Below are 18,460 nucleotides of genomic sequence, written 5' to 3'. Positions count from 1 at the left end.
CATGAAGCTCACAGAATAAACAGTATACATGGTAATAATAAATATGACAATAAATACAACGCCTCAACAATTCCTCTGGCAGCTCGTTCCATATACCCAGCACCCTCTGTTTGAAAAAGTTGCCCCTCAGGTCCCCTTTAAATCTTTCCCTTCTCACTTAAACTTCTGCCCTCTAGTTTTAGACTTCCCTACCCTGGGAAAAATGACTGTGACCATCCACCTTATCTATGCCCTCCTGATTTTATAAACCTCTATAAGATCACCCCTCAGCTTCCTATGCTCCAGGGAAAGAAGTCCCAGCGTCCTTATCACTCAAGCCCTCCAGTCCCAGTAACGTCCTTGGGAAACTTTTCTGCACTCTTTCCAGCTTAATGACGTCCTTCCTGTAGCTGGGTCACCAGAACCACACACAATGCTCCGAGTGCGGCCCCACCAACGACTTGTACAGTTGTAACATGACGTCCCAACTCCTGTACTCAGTGCCCTGACCGATGAAGGTCATCGTACCGAATGCCTTCTTCACCACCCTATCTACCTGTGTCACCACTTTCAGGGAACTATGTCCCTGTACCCTGAGTCTCTTGCTCTACAACAGTCTCCACAGCCTACTATCTACCTATTTTGAATATTAAGTGAATTAAGGGGATGCAGTCAGTGCAGGGAAGTGGCACTGAGGTAGAAGATCATCCATGATCTTATTGAATAGTGGAAGTTGGGAAGTTGTTGAAGATTTAAATAGCTGACACATCTGCCTCGACTGAAATCCAGCTCATATTCTTGATTTCTCCAGTGGGTTTCATTGTCGTCAGATCTGAGCTATTTTAAGCACGGTGAAGCATGTTATCGCTGCGTGGAATCCTGATGATTGTGGTACTGAAGCATGAACGAATGGAAGCCATTAGGTTTGTCTCGTAGACTAGAAACTGGTTTAAAGTACAGAGCTGCAAAGCCAAGTGTGTTGCTGCTGAAGTTGTTCTATTGATTTACCACAGCTGGTTGTTATAATCCAGAGTCCCGAACTCCAGACTCTGCTGTGTACTCCATGAATACTTGCTCCTTTCACGGTGCCTGCCAGTTAATTTTGTCTTCCTGTGCCTTGTCTGATGGGTTAAAGAACTGGATTTAGTACTGTAGATGGCAGAATCCAATTTAAAACTAGTTTTGTTATAAAATCGAACAAGGTATGGAGGAAATAATTGGCACAGAAGCCAAATACTCTCTCAGTCTCGGATATCTTCAGTACTATGCTTGTAGTGCAAATTAAAAACACTTTTCTTTCCCCAGTTTTCTTCCAGAATTGCTATCTCCTAAAGTGTGGTTCCAAAGGGGAAAGTTCGTTCTCAGTACTGTCGCATCGTGAGTTGAAAGCAACTGGATCCGACAGTACCTTGTATTGATTTGAACCAGTTGGCAGCACGTTCTCTCCTGAACCAGGAGGTCATGAGTTCAAGCCACAATCCGCAGGCTCATGATGGAATCTAGACTGACGTTCCAATGCTGGAGTAGAGAAATACACCACTGGAAGTGCTGTCTTTCAGATGAATTATCCCTTTGGTCAATTTGGGCTATGTAACAGGTAAAGCACGACAGGGGAGTTCTCCCAGTGTCCTGAGCAACATTTGGTTGAACTGGTTATGCCAAACATTCATATTGTGTTTGCTTACCTAAAGAATTTGGGGAAAGCTAATTTCTTGATTATTAAAAACTTTGAGCTGTCTTAATGGTGTGCTGTCACAAATTCAACAGCCCTTTAGTTTACTTCTTGTTTGATGTGGACATATGTGGGAGGAAGGGGATAGATAGTCTTAGGCGAGGTTTAAACGTCGGCACAACATTGTGGGCCAAAGGGCCTGTATTGTGCTGTACTACTGTTCTTTGATTCTATGATAGATCATGGTTGAATATTTTTTTCTCTCACCTACTTTTACCAGCTTTTCTTTCTGACATGTATTCACATATCCTGTACATTTAAGTAATACGTATTCTAAGTAGCTACCATAATATTTACATTAGGCAAAGGTGCATCAGTGAACTGAGTCATCTGGTGCCAGGCGTCATAACCCTGTGCACAGGTGTGGTTGCTCAGTTCGGTTGGTCTGAGGAAAGTGTGCTCTTTGTCTAGTGAAGCGTCACCTGCTTTTTGGGAAAGCTAAAACCTTTTGCCTGTGACATGAAAGACACCTCGGGAATTATCAAAGTGATTCTGAATTGGCAAAGCCTTTAAAAAAACATTTCTTTAGCAAGGGAGTCTACAATCCTTTTTCTAATATTCTATTCTTTTTACAAGTATTTATCTATCTACTGAGTTTTTTGAAGCATACAAAAAAAAAGAATCTGTCAGTGGGCTTGTGGCTGCACCACATCCATTCAAGAAAGAAGTAATTAATGAAACTTGTACTTGTCTGTAGATGTGGCCCAAAGCCAACTGTTAACTCCCCACCTCCCCCACCATTCTGTTTCGCTTCCCAAGTGCATTAACTCTTTACGGGACCTTGCTTCCACAGGCATCCTGTAGTGCTATGGTTATTCCTCATGAGCTAAGATGAAAGAAAGAAAGATAAAAAATCTTGAAGTATTGCAGGACATTCTAAAGCGAACTGATAGGCAGTGAAGTACCTTTCAGTACTCATCGGTTGTAAATCCTCTACATTGAACACGGACTAGCGACTGCCTTGCACTGTGCTCCGCCTGCCATGGCCTTCTGGAGCTCCCGGTTGCCAGCCATTTTAATTCCCCTCCCCATTCCCACGCAGACCTGTCTGTCCTCGGCCTCCTCCACTGCCAGGATGAGGCCAAACGCAAACTAGAGGAACAGCACCTCATATTCTGCCTGGGTCGTCTACGACCCGACAGCATAAACATTGAATTCTCGAATTTCAGGTAACCTGCTCCCCTCTTGTCCCTTCTTTCTCCTCCTGATCTACCCAATTCCTTCTACAGCCCCTCCCCGACCTCCAGCCCCTGATCACCCTGTTTCTTTCCCGTCCTCCACCCACTCCATTTACCCATCTCCCACTGGGTCCCCTCCCCCACTGCTCCCACCTGCCCTCCCTGCCTCTCCTATCAGATCCCACCACCTGCAGCCTCTGTCGCTATCTCCACCCTTCCCTCCTCCATCCCCCTCACCTGGATCCACCTCTCACCTGCCAGCTCTTGCTCCACCCCTTCCCCTCACCTCTTTACACCGGCTATCTCCCTTCTATCTTTCAGTCCAGATGAAGGGTCTCGACCTGAAACATCGACTGTCCATTTCCCTGATCTGCTGAGTTCCTCCCGCATTCTGTTTGTTTCTGTTGTAGATGGAGACCAGCTACCCTAAAGCTTTTTAACCATTGCAGTGAAACCAGTTGAGGTGGCACAGTAGAGCTGTTGCCTCCCAGCTCCAGTGACCCAGGTTCAGTCCCCACCTCTGGTACTGCCTTTGTGGAGTTTGTACCTTCTCCCTTGGTCTATGGTCTTGCTCCCATAGACCAAAGACGTGCAGATTGATAGGTTAATTGCCTACTGCAAATCACCCCCCTCCCATTTGAAGTTTGGGGGAGAGGGAAGTTTGATGGGAATATGGGAAGTATAGATGGAATTAATGCAAGGGTAAGACAGTCGGTGCAGACTTTATTGGGCTGAAGGGCTTGATAGTCTGAGTCTGACCGTGCCCCATCCACTACCTCCTAACGCTGTAACGAGAAGCAGGCTCTCCAGCTGGATTCATTTTCTTGAACCCTATCACTTCCCTTCTCCTTTCAGGGAACCTGAAATTTGTTCCAGGTGGATATTCCTGCTTTTCAGAAATGTTTGTGAATAGTGGGCCTGAATTTAGAGTGGGTCACCATTCCTAATCCAGTGACTCATGCTGAGAGTGGATGTCAGTGAATATTCCAGAGGGATCGGTGATGGGCTAGAGTGTGAGGCCACTGTGGTTAAATACATTGGCATTTAATGTTGGGCTTGATGTGCAAGAACTGATCGCTTGTGATACTTATTATGGAACTCCCCAGCAAAGAACGCAGGAGGAAACACGATGGAGTCACTGGGCTGTTTCTGGGCATCTGTGTGATTCGCCTCTTTATTTAAGTGTAAACATTAACACAGAACGGTTCTTGTTCCCCTCAGAAGCAAGTACAGGGCACTCCTGTTAAATCTAGAAATGATCTATCTCCAATCTGTTTTGATTTGTCCGAACCGTAGGAGTGAATGACTGTTGAAGGACACCATGGGAACAAAAGCTTGTTTTCATTCTGAAGCAGCAGTGAGGTATGTTTACAGCGATGGAGTTGTGTAGGATTACTTCAGAAACTCCCTTACAAAATATGGCCTTTTTAAATGTGGGAAAACACAGCATTAATGTAGCAATGTTGTACCACTGATGTCCCAGAATCTTGTTTGGTCAATGAAGTGTCCAGAAACTCCCACAAATTAGTAAACTGGTTTATTATTGTCACATGTACCGAGGTACAGTGAAAAACTTGTCTTGCATACTGTTCATACAGATCAATTCATTACACAGTGCATTGAGGTCGAACAGGGTAAAACAATAACAGAATGCAGAATAAAGATGCCTGGAATGTGTTGCCTGATGGGGTGGTGGAGGCAAATTCATTGGGGGCTTTTAAGAGGGGCTTGGATGAGCACATGACAGAGAGGAAAATGGAGGCATTCTGTAGGTAGAAGGGAATAGCTACTGTATGTCGGCACAACGTTGTGGGCCGAAGGGCCTGTTCTGTGCTGTACTGTACTAGTTTTGCATGCCATCCGTACGGATCATTTCATTACAACAGTACACAAAAGGGAAAACAATAACAGAATGCAGAATAAAGTGTTACAGTTACAGGGAAAGTGCAGTGCAGGCAGACAATAAGGTGCGAGGTCAAACGAGGTAGATTGTGAGGTTAAGAGTCCATTTTATCGTACTAGGGGACCGTTTAATATACGCAGTGTGCTAATGGCAGATTATTTGTATTTTAGTTGCACTTAAAATAGAGTGCAACACTGATTCACTTGGAGGAAGAAGTACAAAGGAATACTTAAATATCTGGAATCTTTTTTAACATAAGAGCACAAATGATGTAATGAAAATGATTAAAATTCAGAGTCCAGGTATATCAAAGCAAATTATTTCCAGTACTTGGGGACTTCTAAAATGAGGGGCCATTGATAGAAGTTCAAGGATCAGTTGTTCAGAACTGAGAGCAGAGGAACTGTCAAACTGGGTGGAAACTGTCAGCATTCAAGGTTACATTGGATTGGGGGAGAGAAGTATGTGAAGTTTGATTCAAGCTATTAACTGTGTGCCAATATGAAGCAGTTGGGATGAACGGCCTGCCTCTGGAACTCTGTGTATCAGTAAAGACAGCTCCATGTGATAGGTTTGCAGCCAGTGTCACTTTCTGATCCTTGGCATCACTCTTCGACAGTTCTCCAGCATTGACAGCTCAGCAATGTGCCTCTCCCACACTATTAAACAAAGCTGGCTTTATAGGACTTTGATTGTAAAGCTTCTGATGGACAAACACAGTTTGGGATTGTGGCTGGGTGGCTCAGCAGTCATTTTCGCTTTATGGTTGTTGAATTGTCATCTTTTTTCTTGCCATGTTCCTTGACAAATAATCTTCAAGATATGTTGTTGGATCTCAGTGACCTGTTGCAGGTATGTACTGTGCCATGGCTGGAAATGTTTTTGCTTCTTCTGTTTATTAAATCTTTAGGATCTGCCTGTATATTCCCTTGCACATTATTTGGGAGAAAGTGACTTGAAGATAGCGAAGGAGCAGGTAAGACGTGGTGTGCTCTCCCTGACATTCCCTTGGGTGTTGAAACGTGGCCCACACATTGGTTTGTTTCAAGAGAAATGTATTTCTTTTTCCTATCCTGCAGCACCCTTATGAAGTACCATGGGCCCCTCAGTAACTGATGAGAAAAGGTTTGTGTGGTACATATGAGGAACGTTTGATGTCTCTGGACCTGTACCCAATGGAGTTCAGAAGGATTGGGGGGGGGGGGGGGGGGGGGGGGGGGGGGGGGGGGGGTGGGAGGGGGATCTCATTGAAACCTACTGAATACTGAAAGGCCTGGAGAGAGTGGACGTGGAGAAGATGTTTCCATTAGTAGGAGAGTCCAGGGTCTGAGGGCACAGCCTCAGAATAAAGGGGTGTCCCTTTAAAACTGAGATGAGGAGGAATTTCTTCAGCCAGAGGGTGGCGAATCTTTGGACTTTGTTGCCACAGAGGGCTGTGGAGGCCAAGTCATTGGGTGTATTTAAGGCAGAGATTGATAGGTTCTTGATTGGTAAGGGGGTTAAAGGTGGGAGAATGGGGTTGAAAAAATCAGCCATGATTGAATGGTGGAGCAAACTCGATGGGCCGAATGGCCTAATTCTGCTCTTGTATCTTATGTCCTTAGTCTCTGTTCCTTCAAATGCAGCCCCAAAGGTTTGGTGATTGAAAAGGGGAAAGAACTGCAGATGATGAAAGTTTGAAATAAAAACAGAAAATTACAGCAGTACTCAGCAGGTCAGGCAGCATCTGTGGAGGGAAAACCTCTATTGCTTTCTCCGCAGATGCTGTCTGACTTGCTGAATATTTCCATTAGTCTGTTTTAATAAGGGTTTGGTATCTGAACGCTTTATCCAGGTTTATGTGCAGAAGAAACCTGTCTTTGTTGCCCATTCCTTTGATAAGCTGGTACCTTGAAGCACTGCAGTCATTGTATTGAAGATATTCCCACAGTGCAGTTGGGAAGATGATCAAGGTCTAGATCCAGCAATGATGAAGGATTTGCAATTATATTTCCAAGTCAGGAAATAATTGCAGGCAGTTCTGATGTGTTGCTTTTGTACTTCCAGTTGTTTGGATGATGCTGTCAGGGGAGCCTGTGTGAGTACAATGCATTTTTAGACTGTACAAACTCCAGCCACGTGTTGTTGGTGGAGGGAATGGAAGCTTGTGGTGGATTGGTTGCCAATAAGGCAGTCAGCTTTATCCAGGATGATGCTGAGCTTCTACTGTGATCTTGGGACATGTGCAAAATATTTTATCACATACTTGATGTGCCCTGGAAAGCTCTGGAGAGTTACGCAAGTCATTCCCAACAACATAGTCAGCCTCAAGACTGCTCTTGGTAGCCCTAATATTTATACAACTGGTTCTGTTAAGCCTCTGGTCAATGAGGAACTTTGGATTTTGATGATAGCAATGCTGCTGAATGTCAGGGGGTGGTGGTTGCACTCCCTCTAGTTGGAGAAGTTGGTTGTTGCCTGGCACTGTGTGGCATGAATGTTATTCGCCAGGGAGCCCATGCCTGAATGTTGTCCAGGATTTACTGCCTGCAGGCACAGACTGCTTCATCATCAGAGCTGCTGGGAAACACTGTTGGGAAAACCCTAAGAGAGTTGCTGAATTCTATCCCGTGGATGGCACACACTGCAGCCGTAGCCCACTGATGGTACGGAGCGAATATCTAAGCTGGTCGGCATGCTGACATCCTGCCCCACGTTCAGCAAGGCAGCCGCTTCATTTCCGTGAGGATTTGCCGTTTAGATTCCCTTTAAGTCATATTTCTGCTGATTGGTTTGCTGTAGCAACAGCTGTTGAGGACTAAATTAGATTGCTATTTGTTTGCATTTTAACTTGACCAAGTGCAATGGTGAATTCTGCCTGAATGCAGCTGGTACCCAGTTTATTTTTGACTTTCCAGCTGCTCCTTTAAGTGAGTAGCTCATGTACTCTCCCCATATCAGAAGGATTGTTTTTCCTTTTTTGTACTTTGTTTGGCAACTATCGGCGTTGGATCAAATTAAGATGATATTCTGTGCGTTAAAATATTCCACGCACACCCTGCGGTCTATTTGACAGCTCTTTTGAGGGTGTTGGAGAACTTATAGAAATTCATGGCACAAAAGGAAGCCTTTTGTCTCATTGTGCCACTCTGACCAAAATAGAACAGTTTAGACTTCTAGCTCTTGGTCCATAGCCCTGTGTGTTATGGAAGATCAAATATACAGGTACTTTTTAAAATGTGATGATCTCCTCCTCTTCAGGCAGTGACCTACAGACCCTAATGACTCTTTCGTGAAAACTTTTTCCCTTACTTTCCCTGAAAGTAGTGTTTCACAGATAGACAGGGTGATGAAGAAGGCTTTTGGCACGCTGGCCTTCATCAGTCAAGGCACTGAGTATATTGAGATATTGTGTTGCAGTTTGATCACCCTGCTATAGGAAAGATGCCATTAAGCTGGAAAGAATGCGGAGGAGATTTATGAGAATGTTGAAGGACTGAGTTATAAAGAAGGGTTAAGCAGGCTAGGACTTTATTCATTGGAGCGTAAGGAGAATAAGGGGTGATTTTATAGAGGTGTATAAAATCATGAGGGTCATAGATTGGGTGAATGCGCACAGTCTTTTTACCAGGGTTGGGGAATGAAGAACTAGAGGGCATAGGTTAAGGTGAGAGGGAAGAGATTTAATAGGAACCTGAGGGGCAACTTTTTCACCTGGAGGGTGATCAGTATATGGAACGAGCTGCAGGAAGAAGTGGTTGAGGCGGCTACAATAACAACATTTAAAAGACACTTGGACAAGTACATAGATAGGAAAGGTCTAGAGGGATATGGACCAAATGTGGGCAAATGGGAGTCATGGTCAGTATGGACCAGTTGGGCTGAAGGGCCTGTTTCCATGCTGCATGACTCTGTAACTAATTTCTGGTAATTATATTAGTTCATCAGTCCATAGTTCTTGACTGTGCTTCTGGAAACTTAGCCGTTCAAGTTCATTTTGTCCAGGGTTTTCATAATTTTATATACTTTGATTAAATTTCCCTCTACCTCCTCTGTTCTAAAGAAAACAACCTTATCCTAGTTACTCTTTCTTCATAATTAAACGTATCCACTTTGGTAGCATTCTCTGAAATCTCCCTTCCACCCTCTCTGTAGCCCTCACAACCTACCTGTCATGTAGGGATCAGCGTCCACTAGCTGTTGCCTAACCAGTGTTTTATACAGTTCTAGCATGACCTCTTATATTCTGTGCCCAGGGCAATAAAGGCTAGTCTGTTATTTGCCTCATCTCTTCAAGGAGTTTCTTCAAGGATCCCTCTGTGCAGTTCTCACTCCACAGGCTCAAGGACAGCTTCTATCCCACTGTTATAAGACTATTGAATGGTTCCCTAGTACGACAAGATAGACACTTGACCTCGCAATCTACTTTGTTATGACCTTACACCTTACTTTCTGCCTGCACTGCACTTTCTCTGTAACCGTTACACTACATTCTGCATTCTGTTATTGTTTTACCTTGTACTACCTCAATGCACTGATGTAATGAATATACAACCTTCATTCACTGCATCCGCTCAGAAATTTCAAATGTTCATCGGACACAATCTTTCCTTAACTAATCCACGCTGACTTCCTTAATTAATCGGTGTCTTTCAAAATCATAATTTAAGCTGTTTCTGAGGATTTTTCCCAATAATATATCTGTTACCCATATTAGACTTGGTCTATTCCTTTTAAACAATGGAACCACATTAGCGACTTTCCAGTCTTCCCTGCTCATATTTACCACCGACGGTGCCTAGTCTGCTGGGTATTTCCTGCAGCTCTGACTGTATTTCACAGTCTTTTACATGTCCCTTTGTCTGATTTCCCTCTTTCTAATGCGCTCATGAAATTATCAAACAGATGGCTTCATCAACAGCTCATCACCATGGCGGTCCCCTGTCAGAACTATTTCCTCTTCCCATCCATTGCTCGTCTACCCTCACTGCAACTTCAAACTGATTGTTTTTTTCCATTTCTGATGAGAGGCCTGAGACTTGAAGCATTAAGTCTGTTTCTCTCTTCATGAATGCTGCCTGACCTGCTGAGTGTTTTTAGACTTGTTGACTTGCTACAATTTCATGGGAACCATCAAATATCTCTTCAGTACCTTCTTGTACGCCAGTATGTTGGTCAGACTGTAATGTGTTCAGGTCTCATTCAGGTGGTGAGGTTAACTCTTCAGTGCATTACTGATGGTGGGCTACACAGTTGGTAGTACTATCATTTCACAAGATCACAAGACAAGGGAGCAGAAGCAGGCCATTCGGCCCATCGAGTCTGCTCCAAGGAAAGGGAAAATAGAAATGAGAAATGGGGAATGGGGGAAAGAGAAAAAAAAGGAAGGAGAATTTGAAGGAGAAGGCGGAGTGTTATGGATATCATACCGTCATACAGCACAGAAACTGGCCCTTCAGCCCACCATGTCCATGCGGACCTTTTTGCCATCTACACTAATCCCATTTGCCCGCATTAAGTCTGTATCCTTCTACGCCTTGCCTATTCAAGTGCCTGTCTAAATGTCTCTTAATTGTGTTGTATCTGACTCCACCACCTCCTCTGGCAGCGAGTTCCAGATATCAACCACTCTCTGTGTAACATACTTAACCCTCAGGTCCCCTATAAAACTTCTTCCTCTCACCTTAAACCTATGCCCTCTTGTTTTTGATATTCCTGTTGCAGGATCCTGACTACCTACCCTATCTCTGCCTCCTGTAATTTTGTATTCCTCAGTAAGGTCACCTCATAGTTCCTTCACTCCAGGGAAAGTGAAACCAACCTATCCAATGTCTCCTCATAACAAGTCCGTCAGTCCAGGCAACATCCTGATGAATCTCCTCTGCACTCTTTCCAGTGCAACCACATTCTATAGTGTGGTGACCAGAACTGCACACAATCCTCCAAGTATGGTCTAATCAGTGTTGTGTAAAGCTGCAACATAACGTCCCACCTTTTATAGTCTGACCTGTGAAGGCAGGCATGACATATGCTTTCTTCACCTTTCTTCTGGGAACCACAAACTTGTACACCAACGTCAACATTCCTTACTGCCGTTCGTTTTAAGTATATGTCTTACCCCTATTTGACTTTTCAAAATGCATCATCTGGTACTTGTTGCGATTCTCATGGCGTCCTTCTGAAGAAGTGCTCTTCCTGGTGATCTGGCTGATGTCCAATATTCGACTAATACTCGTAAATGAATGTGGAGTAACTTGCCTGAAGCAGTACCAGGTGACTGTGAAAATGTAGCAACCTGGCTGAAATTGCAGTACAGGACTAAGTACATGCTAAACAATGTGCCTGAATTCTGTGGCTAGAGTCAGGGGACCTTACAGCAAATGTTAAAATCGAAGTTCAGGAATCCTAGCATATCCAGAACTGAATGGCTGAAGAGACTCCATGACATTCCCATCACCAGTGATAATGTGGTCCAGCATGTGAGTGCAGAGAATAAGGCTGCAGCCTCTCTAGCCATCGTCAGAGAAAACTGTTGAGTAGATGATCCATCTTGGCCTCTTCCTGACCTCCCTCCTATTACACTTTCCAGTCCAATTGGATCCAATTCAATTCACTCCACATAATATCAGAAAACAGCTGACTGCACTGAGACGGCAAAGTCCATGACAACATTCTGGCTGCAATGCTGAAAACCTGTGCTCCAGAACTAACCATGCCTGGAGCCATTACAGCTACAGCACTGGCAATTGATCAAGTGAAAAATTGCCCAGGTATGTACTGTCCACTCAATGCAGTCCAGCCAATTAGTTCTTCATCGGTCCTCTCATCAGTAAAGTGATACTAGGTATCCTTGAACTAACTTGCCAGTAACCTGTTCACCAGCGCTCAGTTTAGTATTTGTCAGGACCACTTGGTTCCAAGCCTCATCAAGGAGGTAAATAGAGTCGTAGAGCAACAATAGCATGGATGCAGGCCCTTCAGCCCAACCAGTCCATGCCAACCAGGTGCCCACCCAGCTAGTCCCAATTTTTTGTGTTCGGCCCATCTCCCTCCAAGTGCTTCTTAAATTATATTATAGTACCTGCCTCAACCACTTCCTCTGGCGGCTCGTTCCATATACTCACCACCCTCTGTGTGGAAAAAGTTGCCCCCTCGGGTCCCTTTTAAATCTTTCCCCTCTCACCCTAAACCTATGGCCCCTAGTTTTGGACTCCCCTACCCTGGGGAAAAGACTGTTACTGTCCACCTTATCTGTGCCTCTCATAATTTTAAATATTTCTATAAGGTCTCCCCTCATTCTCCTACATTCCAAGGAATAAAGACCTAGCCTGGCCAACCTCTCCCTATAACTCAGGCCCTCGAGTCCTGGCAACATCCTCAAATCCTTTGTGAACTCTTTCCAGTTTAACCACGTCTTTCCTATAACAGGGTGACCAAAACTGTACACATTATTCCAAGTGCAGCATCACCAATGACTTATACAGTTAAGTCCCTGGGTGAAATTAGATTGTTTGTCCTTAACAAGACAGCGTTTGACTGAGGGGTGGCAAATTGAATTGAGTGAGAGGTTTGAGAGAAAGTGATATCACCCAGCACAAAGGAAGGTCATTCTGGTTCTTGGTTGGTAACTAATGATGTTGAGAAGAGGTATATATATGGAGGTAGGTCACAGAACAGCCACAATCTCAATGTTTAAAGAGGAGGTAGAAATGGAGTCTGGGGCAGATCAGCCATGATCATATTAAATGGCGGGATGAGCTTGAGGGGCAGAGTGGCCTCCTCCTGCTACTTTCTTGTGCTCTTGTGATGAGCAAAGGGGTGAAAGATTACTGCAGGTAGGTGGAACTGAAATGTGGAGTCAAGGTTAATTCAGATCGGGCATGAATATATTAAATATTGAAGCAGACGCAAGGGGCCAGTGACCTGCTGATGCTGCTAATTTGTATGTTGGTGTGTCTGCATAATTAAGCAGTCTGTGTCTGTATGCTGTAATAGCTGAACAACATTCAGGCTTAGTTTTTTTAGTAGCAAGTAACGTTGGTGCCATACCAGTGCCAGGCAATGACAGCTTTCAGCTAAAGTCCAAACACCTGAGATTCGACAGCAGTTACCTTTTGCATTTCCTCCACCAGTATCTTTGGGGTCACCACTGACCAGAAACTTACTGGATCAGTCACATAACCAACCTGGCTACCAGGGCCCGTCAGAGGCCGAATATCCTGTGGCAAGTAACTTACCTCCTAAATCCCCAAGGTCTTTCTCTTCTCTGCATCAAGTTCAAGTTTATTGTTGTCATAGGCATACACACCCAGGGTATAAGTGACATGAAAATTAACTTTTGCAGCAGCAGCACAATACATCACAAGACAAGGACAAACACAAGTTTCAAGTCAGGAAAGCAATGGAATGCCCTCCATACTCCTTGCTGAGTGGTTTTGTTTGGGCTGCATGCAGGACAGAGCAGCCACCCTAACCTGTCCTTCCCTCCGCTGCTGGAGTACGTGCCGTTTACAAGATACACTAAGCAACGTGTCAAGGTTTCAACAACACTTCTCTCACTCGAAGACAAGGGCAGGAGCTGCATTGAAGCACCACCATTTACAGTTTCTCCTCCAAGGTGCACATCATCCTGACTTGGAACTATATGGCCATTCCTTAACCATTGCTATATTTTGGGATTCCCTCGGTAGCAACACTGGGGGGTTCCTTCAACAGAAGAACAGAAGCAGGGCTTCTCAAGGAAGTCTAGGCTTGGGTAACATTGGCCTTGTTAGCAATGACTAAATATTATGTGACTTAACAATACTTTGTAGCACTGAAGTACTTGCAAAAATTGCTTCCCATCTTGTTCTCAGAAGCACTAAAGTTAGAGAGGTGGTGGGCACTGGTAATGAAGAGACTAGGCACTGAACGGCGTAGAATTGCTGCCATTGCAGATTACTGAGTTCTTATTTTCTGCTCCATTTAATGTCTTTGTTGTACTTTGATGGCCCGATGCCAAAGTTGCCATGGTTGTTTCTATGGCAACAGACTTGAGAACCAAATCAGAGTGTTTCAAGGGTGAAGAAATCTGCATGGTTTCTTTGGGGGTGATGAATTGGAAAGGTGTGATGGAAGAGGCCTTCATTTCAGTTCCCTGTCCCTTGTTACAATGAACTATTCTATTTGTGAGACAAATCTCAGCCTTTCCATTGGAGTGGAGCTTAAGAATGTTAGGACAATGAATTTTATGTTTAAGGACGTCACGTACCTCTTGATTTTTTTTTAGGTTGACTTGGTAGAACATTTCCAACTCTCTTTTGTCTTCCCTGAGCCACATTTTTACTTGGATTTACTGACGGATTTCTTACTTCCCCTAAGCCATTAGCCATTTCCTTTACTGAAGACTCTTACTCCTAGAGTACCATTCTTTAGCCAAACTCTGGCCCTTGGAACAATTGGCCACTCCAGCAGATGCCCAACCAATGAATAACAGCAAGCAATTTGTCCTGATGTCCTAACAATGATGATTGGCCTTGTATTATGTCATTGGAACCCCCTTCACCCATTTATGTTTGTACTTACTGACTGGAATCTCCCAGTGGCCAGCCATTTTAATTCCCCATTCCCACAGTGAGATGTCTGTCCATGGCCTCCCCTACTGCCAAGTTGAGGCTAGACACAGAGGAACAACACCCCATATTCCGCCTTGGTAGTCTCCAACCTGACGGCATCAACATCGATTTCTCTAACTTCTGATACCCACTCCCCCTCTGCTCCCTCCCCTTTGATTTCCCCTATCCCTCAGGCCCCATTACCCCACCCCTTCTCATTCCCCTCCCCCGCCCTCAGGACCTGCCAATCATCCACACCTTCCTCCCTCTGGTTCCCCATCTCCTTCCCTTTATTTTATGATCCACTGTTCTCTCCTATCAGATTCCATCTTTGCCTCTCCCACCTATCCCCTCCCAGCTACTCACATCATTCCCACTTCCCCCCTCCCCCCACCTACCTATCTTCCCCCTCTCACCTGGACTCACCTGTCACCTGCCATCTCGTGCTCCTTCCCCTCCCCCACCCTTTTATTTTGGCTTCTGCCCTCTTTCTTTCCAGTCCTGATGAAGGTCTTGGCCCGAAATGTCGACTGTCCATTTCCCTCCAGAGATGCTGCCTGACCTCCTGAGTTCCTCGAGCATTTTTTGTGTGTTGCTCCAGATTCCCAGCATCTGCCGTCTCTCTTGTGTCTCCAAGGCACAGTCTTGCAGTGCAGCCACTTTGATATTGGAGGTATTGGAGGGGGCTCAGTCTGTAATCCAAGGAAAGGAGGGGGTGTGTGGGGAGAAACCTGTTTGGGGCAGGTGGGGGATCGATGCTTTTGCTACATGACCTTAACACTTGAAGCGGCAGCAGTAACCTCCACAGATGGAAGTTTGGCCTGAGCTAATCTTTTGTACCAGAAAATTATTTGAAGGGTATCATTGAGCAGTCATCATAATGAAATTGAGGGGAACTTTAAAAGAGAACAGAAGTCAAATGTCTAACATGTTCTTGAAAGCGTATTTAAATTTCTTAAAACTTTCTTTCAGGTGAATGTCTACGTGTTGGGAAAGACTTTTCTTCTGCTGGCCAGAGAGCTCTGCATAAATGCTCCAGCAATAGGTGTGTAAGCAATGATTCCTTTCCCACACTAGTTAACGAGTGCACTGCTGATTTGTTTTTAAGCTACGTATGTAAGCAAAGATGCCTTTACTTTATATACAAATGGAGGAGTAAACCTGTGTGCTGTCTCTGAGGGACAAAGATCAGGAAGGGCCAGATCTCTATGCTGTTTAAACTAATCTCTGACCGAGACAATGGAAGCTGAGTTGAATTAAATACAGGAATAAAAATGCTGTCTGATGCTTCCCAAGGAATCCTTTCAATTGAATTGTGACGATGTACAAAGAGCCTAGCCCACTGAGGTGAGTCTGTGGTGCGCGGGAAGAGTGTAAGGGAACTAAGTTAGAGAAAAGATTAGTTATCTTCCCCAAGGAGGGATTGAGGAGATGGAACTACTTGCAGGTAATTGTCGATAGTCTGCTAGGGATTCTTGGTAGAATGTAAAGCCAAAGTCCTAATTACTTGGAAAACTAATGCTGGAACCCAAAACAAAGCATTGGTGAGGCTGCAGATGGAGTGTTGTGTGCAGTTCTGGTCACCACACGAAAGGAAGGGTGTGACTAAGGAAGAGAGGGTACAGAAAAAAAATCACAAGGATGTTGCTTGGATTGGGGGTCTTGAGTTATAAGGAAAGGCTGGGTCTTTATTCCCTGGAACAAAGGAGACTGTGAGGTGACATGATAGAGAGGTATAAAATTATGAGCGGCGTAGATAGGGTAGATAGCCAGTGTCTGTTTCCATGGTAATGGTGTCTAAAAGTAAAGGGCATAGGTTTGAGGTGAGAGGGCGGAGTATTAAAAGGGATCTGAAGGGTAAATTTTTCATACAAATAGGTATTGATATCTGGAATGAGTTGCCAGAGGAGGTGGTGGAGGCAGGAACAGTAAGAACATTTAAGAGGCATCAAGACGGGTACTTGAATGAGTAGGGCATAGAGCGAAGTGGAATTATGCAGGCAATTGGGATTAGTGTAGATAGGCATGATAGTTGGCACAGACATGATGGGCCGAAGAGCCTGTTTCTCTGCTGTACAACTCTATGACTAAAAACAAATGGTGGAAGAACACAGCCAGTGAAGCAGCATCTGTGGGAAGAGAAACCAGTTAACAGAGGAGGGGTCACTGGTCACTCCTTGACTTGCTGAGTTCTATTGTTTTTTATTCCTGATTGCTTGTGTCTCTTTAGGCAGGAAGTATTTTATGCTTTACAGGCCAGTTTTGTGCTGGTTGTTGGGCTGCTGAACTTGAACTTAGTCAAGGAAAAAATTGGTCTCAGTTTTTGCTCATAATGACATTGTGGTCCATACATCTGAGAATGTGTTTCTCTCTCTCGTTCTCTTTCCCCCCATCGCCTCACTCACTCACTCTCACACACACACACACACACACACACACACACACACACACACACACACACACACACACACACACACACACACACACACTCTCTCTCTCTCTCCTCCTCCCCATCCCCTTTCTCGCTCCCCATCCGCCCTTGCCCTCTCTCTCTTGATTGTTCCACCACTCCAGTCTTTATCTCAGTGCCTTGCACTATCTTTCCCCTACTTTTCCTGTGTATCAGTTGTCCATCTCTCTCTTCTTGTATCTCTATCCACCTTGATCTTTACATTTCTTTCTCCCATTTCCTTTCTTTCTGTCTCTGCGATGTGGATTATCATTCTTGCTTTGTCGGTCTGTGTCAAGGCCTAGTAGTTCTGGCATCCCAGCAACCTTACCAGAATTGGATCCCAGGAACATTTTATTTGTAGTTTGTACCTGGAAGGTGTTGGGGCAGGAGGGGTAGGCTCAAGAATCTCTGTTTTAAAATGATTTGTCTCTGTTTCCTGCTGTCCAATGTTTGACACATTGAATTAATTTTGTCTGCAGTCTCAGATCTAATGTCACTACCCACCAAGCTGTATAAATTCTTGGCTATTATATGTGTCTTACTTTCATACCTCGCCACCCTCCTCGATTTGCTGCTTCCTCTGTTGGGTTGTGAGTCCAGGGGTGCATAGTGGCATAACCAGGTCCTTGGTTAACATTTTGGCGATGATCCTGTTTGGTTGATTTCTTTCTTCCCTCCCGTCTCAGCTCAGGGCTGCTGAGACCAATTATATCTCAGTTGCTGCTCAGCTGAAGTTATATAACAGCACAGATTGGAAATTGTAGACGTTCTCTGGCTTGTCTGTTGAATGCAACACCAATTCATTAAAGCGTGTGTCACATGTGTGTTGGCTAGCCTATATATCTGCTAAATACTAAAAGTGTTGATCGCCACAGGGCTTTTAAGGAGAGAATGTGCAGACAGAGCACTGTACTGTCAAATGTGTAAATGGTATACGGTTCTCAATACTTCAACATGTAAATGGTCTACTCTCCGGGAACACAAAAGGTAAACTAAACTTGATGCCATCTTAGTGTGTAAGAGGTGCTCAGTGTTGAAACATTTCACATGTGGAAGTGATGCATTGTACTCTGGCATTCCAGAAATGCAGTGTGCAGTTTATGTGGGTCAAATAGGGACAAATGAGACTGGCTTAGATAGGATTCTCGGTAGGCATGGACGAGTTGGGCTGAAGGGCCTGTTTCCGAGCTGCATGACTCGGAGTTATGAGGAAATTCAGTGATTTTGCGCCTCTATTTTAAAAGGCTCTAAAATTTCTGACATGTAGGTGTCATGTGAAAGTCAAAGTCCAGTTTATTGTCACGTGTACAAGTCCATGTGTGCACAGGTGCAATGAAAATCTGACGCAGCAGCATCACAGGCACAGAGCATCAGATAAGCAGCATTCACAAGGAAAACATAAACTAAATATAAATTATACACAATTTTTACAGAATATTTCTCCTCCTCAGATTGGTTTATCCCTGTTCCTGTTTTCAGAGCTTTTAGTCTTCCACTGCTCAAACAGCTTGATGAGCTCTTATCAGGTCTTTGCAAATGTGAGCAGCTATCCCTTGGTCTGTTGTCTTGAGTTTTATGTTAGTGCAGTGCAGCACGGACCCACATTGTATTGTGCCTCTTTCTTTTCTAATTAGGGTAGATGAC

The 18,460-nt window shown here is 44.4% G+C and overlaps 1 protein-coding gene across 2 annotated transcripts in view; it reads left to right on the top strand.

The window, feature by feature from the left end:
* brf1b (BRF1 RNA polymerase III transcription initiation factor subunit b) overlaps nt 1-18,460 on the top strand; it is a 414,814-nt gene that overhangs the window by 195,454 nt on the left and 200,900 nt on the right. For both annotated transcript variants that reach the window (XM_052012381.1, XM_052012387.1), the window contains exons 4-5: nt 5,613-5,644; nt 15,337-15,409. In XM_052012381.1, coding sequence (XP_051868341.1) covers nt 5,613-5,644; nt 15,337-15,409 — 105 coding nt within the window. The remainder of the gene's footprint in view (nt 1-5,612; nt 5,645-15,336; nt 15,410-18,460) is intronic.

The sequence above is a fragment of the Pristis pectinata genome, chromosome 1, assembly GCF_009764475.1.
Source record: "Pristis pectinata isolate sPriPec2 chromosome 1, sPriPec2.1.pri, whole genome shotgun sequence".
NCBI classification, from domain to species: Eukaryota; Metazoa; Chordata; class Chondrichthyes; order Rhinopristiformes; family Pristidae; genus Pristis; species Pristis pectinata.
This window is presented reverse-complemented; position numbering and strand designations above follow the sequence as displayed.